Genomic DNA, 10,463 nt, shown 5'->3' on the forward strand with positions numbered 1-10,463 from the left:
ATAATTCACACTACCACTTTTTATCCACCGACTCACTTAGGCGTTAGAGTGTTAATCTTGCAGATCCACCCCATACAATTGCACCAGAGATTTGCATCTTTGCATCACTCTTGATGAACAATTGTGATAAATTATTTAAATTCAATCCATGCTATTATAATTCTCAAAATATTTAAATGTATTAATCATAAGCACAGGTTTATCCTTGTATGCAAAACCCTTCCTTAATGAAGCCATTCTTCAATTATCTGTAGTAAATAAAATTTTGATTTACTTGTCACAAAAGGTATTTGCTCGGATCAGTTCCTTAATGAAGCTATTCTTCACTTATCTGATTAGCATAAAGCTAGAGTTACGCAAACTCTAGTTTAGCATAAAGCTATATGAGCCGTCCCAAAACTTCGGGCTAGGACGTAGCAAGAACATAATAGTACAAAAGCACATACATCAATCTTCTTCAACTCACATCTGATAGTGAGTTATCTCAAGTGAGGAACAAACAGAATTCACAAGTCGTTTTCACAAAACCACATACATTTCCCATTTATTCGCAACTTTGCATTCAGACTCAAATCTATTATTACACTAACAGTGTCAACAAAGACATGCTTAAATGCTTGATATACACCCCAAAAAAGAGACAAGGGAAATTTCTCAAACTTATTGCATACTTATAAGCTTATTCCATTTGATGACTCTCTATAAGGTAGGAGGAATCCATATATAACCATGTGTTTGAACATAACCAGCTTTTTCTAATAACTCATCAGCTTCTGCGGGACCTCTACTTCCTGGCTTGTAAGGAATTGGCTTCAACTCCCCTCTATCAATTTTGTGTAAAAGCGGCGTGAAAATCTCCCACGATGCCTGATACAAAACCAAAATACCGTCATTCAAAATCTTTACGAATCACAATGTTGTTGCAATAGTGTATAAAACAATGTGAGAGTCCTACCTTTAATTCATCTCTGCGAACGAAATGTTGCTGATCACCTCTAATTCTGTATAAAATAATCCAATTCTCATTGTCACATAATGACTCATGTAAATATATTTCTATCTGATAACTGAATTGATTTCTAGACAATGCATGCTATTGAAAAAGAACATACGTGTCAAGAATAAGACGCTCGTAAGCTTCTGGAATGGTTATCCCTTGATATCGTTGCCCATATGACAAGTCTAGTTCACTTTGAACCGCGGACATCTCCAGTCCAGGTTGTTTAACCTGCACGCAAGACATTAAACTATAATTCCACTCACAGAAATATCATTAAATTAGTTAAAGTATTTTATGTCAATAGCCTAAAGAATTTAACTACTCATAGACATAGTTCTGATACAGAACCAGTTGTGCATGTAAGTTGCAGAAAGTCAAGTATTAGCATGTTTTGTAGTCAAATTCATACTCGTTTTCACACCACTTAAGACTAAACTTTTACTACCATTTACCGATTAATCAACTCATTTCACATTATGGATCATTAGAATGATTGACATACCGTAAACTTCATGTAAATAGCTTCAGAAGGTTGTAGGCGGATAACAAACTCATTCCTCCCTTGCGTTTTACCTAAAATTGGTAACATGATGTTAATATTTTGAAGACAAAAGCGCTATCTGTTATCAAGACAATGTAGAATATTAGCTAGCGAATATTTTTGAATTGAACACGTAAGGTATAGTAAAGTACATACTCCTAAAAATATCACCAGGTACATCCTTGAATTGAACCCGTATCTCTGCCTTTCTAGAATTTAGAGCCTTCCCTGCTTTCATAATGAAAGGAACACCTGATGCAAAAAAGTAAATTGTCGAATATAAAAAAATGTTTAGCAGAGAATCACTTTCAAAATTTGTTACGCACGGAGAGAATTTGAAGGTCCATCTGGTATCTAGAATAAGTATTTTAACTAGAGAGACGACATGACAGGATAATATTTAGGATTAACTTATCATACCGTGTCTCTAGACTCCCTTATCCTAGCCACCAAATAGGCCTTATATTTCTTCGAGAATAAAACGATGAAAACGTTATCATACCTTCCCATCTTTCATTGTGTATCCGCAGAATAGCAGTTGCAAAAGTCGGAGTATTTGACTCGTCAGGGACAGTTGGGTCATCTTTATAGCCTTCGTATTGTCCAAGGACAACCTCATCATCTCTAATAGGGAGTACTGACTGGAGAACCTGTAGTTTTCAACGCAGACAGAAAGTGTTATTAGTTTAAAGACGAATGACGTGACCTGTCTCAGAAAAGGTAAACATAACACATATAACAACAACAACCAAGTCTTATCCGGTAAAGACAGAAGAGACTAATAATTTATGGAGAATTGAAATGAAAAAGACATACCTTCACTTTCTCATCCCGAATGTGCTCAGGCTTGAGAGAAACAGGTTTTTCCATAGCAATCAGGCAAAGAACCTGAGTTGGTAGAAAATAAGCAACACATAAACACACTCTTAATCAGATTCCTTACATTTGAAAGACTTAAAATCTCTTGACCAACATACACGAACACGACAATAACTGCAATGGCGAAATCAAGTCTATTTCATTATGAAATCAAGGCCTTACCTGCAACAGATGATTTTGAATAATATCTCGAATAATTCTGTCAAATAAAAAATAAATACATGAATAAATTCCGTCCAATAAAAAATAAATACAGTTAGAATTTCTAGTGACTTGAGAAAATTATTAAAACAAAACTTTAGACATACCCGTATTGATCAAAATATCCACCACGGCCTTCAGTTCCGAAATCCTCCCGAAATACTATCTGCCATAGAATCAACACCGAAACACAAGTTTAAATTTCTGGCATTTCAATTTTGATAATGTGGTAGATAAGTTAGCAAAGAAACAATATATAATGGAACGAAATATGGATTACTAAAGCTCATAAGTCTAAGTTATCTCAACTCGAGTTTGAAACATTTACAGTTCAAAAAATTCTCACCTGCACATTGTCAATGTTGTCGCGGTTCCAAAGAGGCAAAAAGAACCTATTTGCAAAACGAAGTACTAACTGCAAATATAAGTCATATTAAAATGGCCTGGATGGATGGAATTCATGAAGAAAACAAAGATGTAAGCCATTATATATTCATTTGTTACCATGTTCTGCACTAGTTCCTTTCCCAAGTAGTGATCAATACGATAAATTTGTGGTTCTTCAAACAACTCTCCGATCTGATTACTGAGTTCTTCTGCAGATTCTAGATCCCTACCAAAGGGTTTCTCAACAACAACACGTGTCCATCCACCAAGATCAGCTAATAGAAGGAACCATGAAAAGTAAAATGAATTAGTCGATGCTTTGATATTCTTGTCAAAAAAGAGTATTTTCTTCTTCACCAGGGTTTGAATCCCGATCCTATAACTCTTTCATCTCCATTAACCCTTAGTATTTTCTCCGTCCAACAATGCTACTAGGCCTTTGAAAGCATATTTTGCAAAGAAAATAGATATTAATACCATAAATCATAACATCTTACATTTATTCATGCAATAAGTCTTGATCATCTTGCAAACAGACGGATACACGGAAGGAGGAAGTGCAAGATAGAAAAGCCTTCGAGATGAACCTTCTTTACTATTTTTCAAATACTCATGCTCAGAAATCTCTATATCCAACAAGCGAAAGCCTTCCTCAGAATCGTAACCGCCACTTATATATTTAACCTATAAGCAAGACAAAGGAAGACAGAGAATTGTTACTTTAGACCAATCGGAATTTTGAAGTAAGACATGAGTAAATATTGAGAGACAGCCGGTGCTAACCAATTGTAAAAAATCCGATACATCATGTAAGTCTTTAGGGGAAGCATCTTTCTTTGGAATAAGATAGCTGCATGTTAAACCATAATTGTTACGAATTACGATCACAAACAGTTCAAACATGCATTTAGATGAATCAATAAGACTATCATAAAACATATTGTCGATCAAACACTTTTACGAAAGAAGCAGTGAGCGAAAAATCATGATTTGCAGTTCACAAAAACAAAGTTGTTTGTCTATGAGAAAATCGAGATCCATAAATATGTTGAATAAACTATATCTAACATGTTTTTTCTAAAAAGATTCGCACCTTTGCAATTTGTTTCTCAATTCATCGGTAGAGATCTTTGACCTTGCATAACCAAAAATATGAACTTCATCGGATGGCAACAAATCCTGCAAATCAAAACACCTATGTTAGAAGATAATCATCTTGAATAAAAAGATGAAGACAGCGATCGATCGAATTACCTGTTTATACAGGTGAAAAAGTGCAGGAAAAGTCTTCTTCTTAGCAAGATCACCAGAAGCACCAAGAACAACAATTGAAAGTGTTCCAGTTTCAAGCACGTCTCTTCTTGGTGCTAAAGGAGAATCAGTATCAGAGGTAGATCTTCTTTCAACATGCCATTCATTTGTTCCCATCTTCTAGGAGTATTGCTTCTGTGATTTATTTATATCTGATAGTCAAATGAAACATAGTAAGAGATAAACAAAACAACAAGAATGTTGAATCAGACAAACTATCATAAATCACACAGTAACACAAAAAAACATGCATAAAAGTACCCTTTTGGCATGAAGTGGTAAACAAATCTGAGTTAGAATATAAAAGAAAACAGAAATTTATGAAAGATTTGTTGACATGCAAAGGAAAAACAAACAAGTTAGGAAATGATGAAATTGAGGTAGCTGAAAGAGTAGTTGTGTACCTGGTATAGTTGTTGTTGAAGAGGTTGTTCTGAGAGTAACGAGTTAGTTTAAAAAGAAAGAGAAAAGTGGGTAGCGACAGTTAGTAGCTTCATTCATTCACCAACTCCCTTCTTCTTGTATAGTAGCTTCATTCATTCAACTCACTGGTCATCGACCCCATTCATGACGTTTTTATTTTTTTATTTTTTTTTAATATTAACATTCTTTGATTCGCTTTTTCTTTTTTAATTAGAAAATCCATTTTTTTTAATTAACTTTCCAAATTAATATTTTTTTAAATAAACAAGTTTTTCAAAAAATAAAAAATACTTAAATAGCCAATCTTTTAAATTATTTATCAAAATAATAATGTTTCAAATATGCATCAATACCTCCAACTTTTATATGTATTTGTTTTTTTAAATTAAATTAATAAAAAGAATATTAAATAAAAATATTATATTTTAATAGTATTCCATAAAATAGAATTACACAACGATTTGGAAGAATTTTAATGATCCGCTCAGTTGTAACGGTAATCGATTTCAATAATCGAACGAGTCATTAAAATTCTTTTCAATTTGATAATTATATTTTATAAAATAATATTAAAATCTAATTTTTTTATTTAATATTTTTTTATTATTATAATATTATTATTTTAATTATAAAAAAATTTGTTCGGTCATTACGGTCATCCATTTTACATTGAATGACTTTTAAGATTGTGTTTGGATAATGACATATAATACATATTCTTACCAAATACTTCAACAAAAAATACTAGAAGATTCCATAGACACTTCAAGAAAATCGTGCGAGGCATCGACGACAAGCGAATGCATCGGAGGATGGAATCGATGGTCGTTACAATCGAACATACTATTAAAATTATCTTCAATCATTGTATAATTCTATAAAATAATATTAGAATTTTATTTTTTATTTTTTATTATTATTATTTTGTTATTAATTTAATTTTAAAAAAAACAAATACACATGCTCTTAGTGAAGAATGCATGCTATAGTACCATTGGCATGTCATTATTGTATGTGCCAGAGATAATGGCTCTTTTTAGCGCATTCTTTGTGATAAATTTATTTTGTTTAAAACATTTTGTTTGTTCAAAAATATGGTTACTTTGTTAAAATTTTAGAAGATCGGTTATCTGTGTATTTTATTTAAAATTTTTGATTATTTGAAAAAAGAATCTTCCAAATTATCTTATTTTTCAAAATATTTTATCAGTTATTCTAATCTTGATCACTAATGGATTGTTAAAAAAAAACTTGTTTTGAGTATATTTACTTAATCCGAAAGACATCATTATTTTTATAAATATTTTTGTTTTAATAAACTATTTAATTCATTAATATGAAATAAATAACTAGATTGTATTAGATACATAATTAATTAAGTTTTTTATTTAATAAAGTAAAAATAATCATATAAAAAATATATAAATACACTTTATCAAATCATGGCATTGACTTTATAAGAATTAATACATTTACATATAATTTTATTAATTTTTAACTATTAAAGAATATTATTCAAATAATTTAATTAATTAAGACGGTGCAACATTTAATTTTTAGACTAAATTATAGTTTTGGTTCTCCTATTTTTTCAAACTCACGAAATCAATCTCCTATTTATTTTTTTAGATAATGCTAACTTGTGTCCCAATGGCACATGTTAAGAAATCCTATAATAGAAAATTTGTTTTGAAAAAATAAATAAAATTATTAATGATAAGTTTCTAATAAATTCAATACATATTTTCCAAGAATTTATTTTTATACTCATCTCTTAACTTGTGCCCTTGGGGCACAAGTTAGCATTACCCTATTTTTTTAATTAGATTTGGTCTTTCATTCCATTTTTTAATATGTGACATTAATGTGATGATGTGACATGAAATAAAAAGATATTTTATTCATTAATATAATTTTTATTTAATAAATTAAATTTAAAGTTATTTTTAATGATATTTTATTCATTAATTGTATTAAATTAATGTAATGTTAATTAAGACATTTGTTAAAAAGAAACTCAAGTATTTGGTTCGACACAATTTGAAGAGCAACAAATAAGACGACGATACCAGCAAAGAAACTTAGAAGACGATACTAGCAAAGAAGACGATTCGCTTGAAACCCAAAAAACAATATCCAGCGAAGACGAAAATGAATTCTAACTTCACTAGGTATTCTTTGATTCGGTTTGTTTTTTTGAAGAGAAAAACAAATCTAAACCCTAACTTATATTTCAATGTCAAACAGCGGTGGAATGTCGTTCTCTTAAGATGCACTCTCATCTTTGACAAAGGAAGATCCCAAATTTTGTTAGGTGTGTTTATTCATAATTAATTTATATATTGATATGGTAGTAGTTGGTTGTTGTTGTATGTTCTGAAAATCGTTCTGGTATGATAGTTGTTTTATGTACTAAATATGTGTTAAGAATATAATGCATGGTATCGAAGCATATTATTGTCGAAACACCTAGGTGTCGAAGTGTCAGGGAGTTAGCCTCGACATTGATTTTTACTTAGGCCCAACTTTGCAGTGTTAGCATAATTAGATACTTGGGATTTGCTTGAGGAGCAAGCAAGCCCAAAATCTATAAATAGGGAGTAACCCTTATTTATTGTAAGACACAACAGAAGTACGGTTGCACACTTAAATAAAATCTCAGTTTGAGAGCAGAGAGTTACTCTGTAGAAATTTCTTATTCTTCTTCCTTATTCGAAAACCCTAATCTCTCTTTCTTCCCCAATGCAATCTTTTTTTATTTTCATTACCATTGTGCAGTGAAATCTTGCAATCAAGGTTGGTTAATTCACTCGAGTGAAGAGTGAAGAACAAGAGGAGTAATCAATCAGAAATATTGATTCTTAGTGAAGACTGAAGAACATGATTCGGTTCAGAATTCTACATAGGTTTTGGTGAGTTTCCTGAAGGGAAATTGGTGAATTTCCAACATCTGGTATCAGAGCACTGACTGAGCGATTCGTGGAAAGAAATACATGATGGTGATGAATCATCTAAATGTGCATTTTCCAGTGAGTCTCCCAATTCTAAAGAATCACAATTACGAGAATTGGTGCAAGTAGATAAATATTGTCTTTTGCTATCAAGATCTTTGGGATCTTGTGAAAGAGGAAATGACGTCGCTTGCAGCAAACACGACGGGTGAAGAAAAGGTCACACACAAAGAATTGAAGAATAAAGATTATAAAGCTCTCTTTATGATCAACAATGCATTGATGCAGACAATTTTGAAAAGGTTAGTGATGTTGAATCAGCAAAAGAAGCATGGGAAATTATTAAAAATCGTTTGGAGGCGCATAAAAGGTGAAAGAAGTGAGATTATAAACTCACAAAAGAACGTATGAATTGCTTCAGATGGAAGACAATGAAAGCATAACTGATTTTTTCAATAGGGCTACAAAATGGGTGAATCAAATCAAGGTATGTCGAGAAGTGTTGACATCAAGGTCAGTTGTTTCAAAGATCTTAAGGTCATTGGCTCCAAAGTTCAACCACATGGTAGTAGCCATAGAAGAGTCAAAAGATTCCTCAACATTGACAAAAGAAGAGCTTCAAGGAACGCTTGAATCTCATGAATAAAGAATGTCTAAAAGAGTTGCAGGCAAGTCGAAGAGTGATATGGATTTGCATGCACAATCAGCAAGAGAAAATAAAGGTAAGTGGAAGTGGTTCGACTACACAGTTAGAAGTGGCTACAACCATTTGACTGGTCGAAATCAACAAGAAGGAGGTTGGTCGAATCAAAGAAAGCTCTCATACCAAAGCAACAAAAGAGGTGGTACTACATGTAGAGGAAGAGGTGGGGGTAGAAAACATGACAAAAGTCACATTCAGTGTTTTAATTGTTAGAAGTATGGTGACTACTCTAATGATTGTCCTGAAAAACAAAAGAATCAAGATAACAATGCAAAGTTTGCAAAGCATGAAGAAGAAAAGATGTTGCTGATGGTCACAACAAAAGATGCAGAAAGATTCCGGGACCCATAGTACTTGGACTCAGGATGCTAATCATACATGACTGGTAGGCAATATTGGTTTGTCAACATGAAACCCTCAATGAAGAACATGGTAAAATTTTCAAATGACAATACTCTAGCAGCTGAAGGTATTGGTGATGTTCTGATTATGAGAAAAGATGGCAAGAGGTCAGTAATTTCCAATGTATTGTACATACCAGACATGAAAAGTAATTTTCTCAACATATGGCAGTTGGTCGAAAAAACTACAAAGTTTCGGTTGAAGATAAGATGATGAGAGTTCTTGACTCATGTGAAATATTAATCTTAAAAGCACCTAAGTCTCAGAATAGAACCTTCAGGATTGAACTTAATGTGATGGAGCACAAGTGTCTTGCAACTTCAGCTAGCAGAGATGAATGGATATGGCACTATAGACTTGGCTATCTCAGCTTCAAAGACATCAGAGATCTGAAGAGAAGAATAATGGTTTCAGGGTTACCAAAAATAGACATTCCAAATGAAGTATGTAAGGAATGCGTGCAGGCAAAGCAGCACAAGAACATCTTCAGCAAGGATGCAGAAAGCAAGTCAAAGGCAATCCTTGAAGTCATATACTTTGATGTGTGTTGTCATATCCAGGTGGATTTGATTGGAGGTAACAGATACTTTGTCAAATTTCCTAGATTATTTCAGTCGAAAATTGTAGACTTACCTAGTCAAGAAGAAAAGTGAAGTGATCGAGGTATTTTCCAAGTTTAAATCTATGGTCGAAAGAAAAATGGTCAAAAGCTCAAGATTCTGAGGACTAATTGTGGCGGAGAATGTGTGTTGAAATATTTCGACATGTTATCTAAGAAAGAAGGGAATGTGCATGAGGTGGTGCCACCCTAAACTCCACAGCAAAATGGAACTACAAAAATGAAGAATAGAACCATCATGAATATGGTGATAAGTATGTTTAAAGGCAAGCATCTACCCAGAGAATTATGGGGAGAAGTTGTGTCAACAACAACATATATTTTAAACAGATGTCCAACGAAGAAGCTAGATGGGATCACGCCAGGAGAATGTTGGTCTGGTTTCAATACTAGCATGAGTCATCTTAAAGTATTTGGATTTACAGCACATAGACATGTGATAGATCAGTTGAGAAGAAAACTTGATGACAAGTCGAGTCAGATGATCCTTAATAGGGTATCATTCGACTAGAGGTTACAAGTTGTTTAACCCATGAAACAAGCAAGTAGTGATCAGCAGGGACGTGATCATAAATGGTCTTAAGGAATGAGATTGGACCTAAAATTTCAATAAGGATTCAGTGAGAATCTTATGTGAAGAACCAGCAAGTGAAGTCGAAATAGAAGTTCGACAAGAAGAAGTCAGAAGTCAAGCAAGCACAAGCAGACCTCAAAGGACAAGACACATGTCTGCAAGGTTGCAAAAACATGTGATTACATCAGATGATGTGGTAGATGATGAAGTTGATCTAGTAATCTATACTTTATATGCATATTTTAAACCAGACAATGCAACTGAAGCATTAAAGGATTTGAAGTGGGTGAAAGCAATGAATGAGGAACTGGAGTCTATCAAAGTCAACAACACTTGGTCATTTGTCGAATTGTCTCAAGGAAAGAAGGCAATCGATCTGAAGTGGGTAAATAAGGTGAGGTTGAATCCCAAAGGTGAAGTAACTTGACACAAGGCAAGACTTGTGGCGAAAGGATTTCTTCATAAGGAAGGA

The 10,463-nt window shown here is 32.9% G+C and overlaps 1 protein-coding gene across 2 annotated transcripts; it reads right to left on the bottom strand.

Moving 5' to 3' along the window:
• Positions 1 to 453: 453 nt before the first annotated feature.
• On the bottom strand, positions 454 to 4,891 carry LOC127128026 (glucose-6-phosphate 1-dehydrogenase, cytoplasmic isoform). Of its 2 annotated transcripts, none has more exons than XM_051057286.1 (16): positions 4,724 to 4,891; positions 4,263 to 4,471; positions 4,102 to 4,187; positions 3,792 to 3,858; positions 3,506 to 3,692; positions 3,126 to 3,283; positions 2,968 to 3,036; positions 2,729 to 2,787; positions 2,583 to 2,619; positions 2,358 to 2,429; positions 2,044 to 2,191; positions 1,698 to 1,793; positions 1,503 to 1,573; positions 1,113 to 1,228; positions 956 to 1,001; positions 454 to 867 (listed from the first exon to the last, which is right to left on the bottom strand). In XM_051057286.1, the coding sequence occupies exons 2-16, from the start codon at positions 4,434 to 4,436 to the stop codon at positions 700 to 702; spliced, it is 1,554 nt and encodes a 517-aa protein (XP_050913243.1). In that variant the 5' UTR covers positions 4,437 to 4,471; positions 4,724 to 4,891; the 3' UTR covers positions 454 to 699. The 2 variants fall into 2 exon arrangements, with proteins under 2 accessions (XP_050913243.1, XP_050913244.1); XM_051057287.1 differs by lacking the exon at positions 4,724 to 4,891 and adding an exon at positions 4,581 to 4,709.
• Between the last annotated feature and the right edge of the window lie 5,572 nt (positions 4,892 to 10,463).

Source organism: Lathyrus oleraceus, chromosome 3 (assembly GCF_024323335.1).
Source record: "Lathyrus oleraceus cultivar Zhongwan6 chromosome 3, CAAS_Psat_ZW6_1.0, whole genome shotgun sequence".
NCBI classification, from domain to species: domain Eukaryota; kingdom Viridiplantae; phylum Streptophyta; class Magnoliopsida; order Fabales; family Fabaceae; genus Lathyrus; species Lathyrus oleraceus.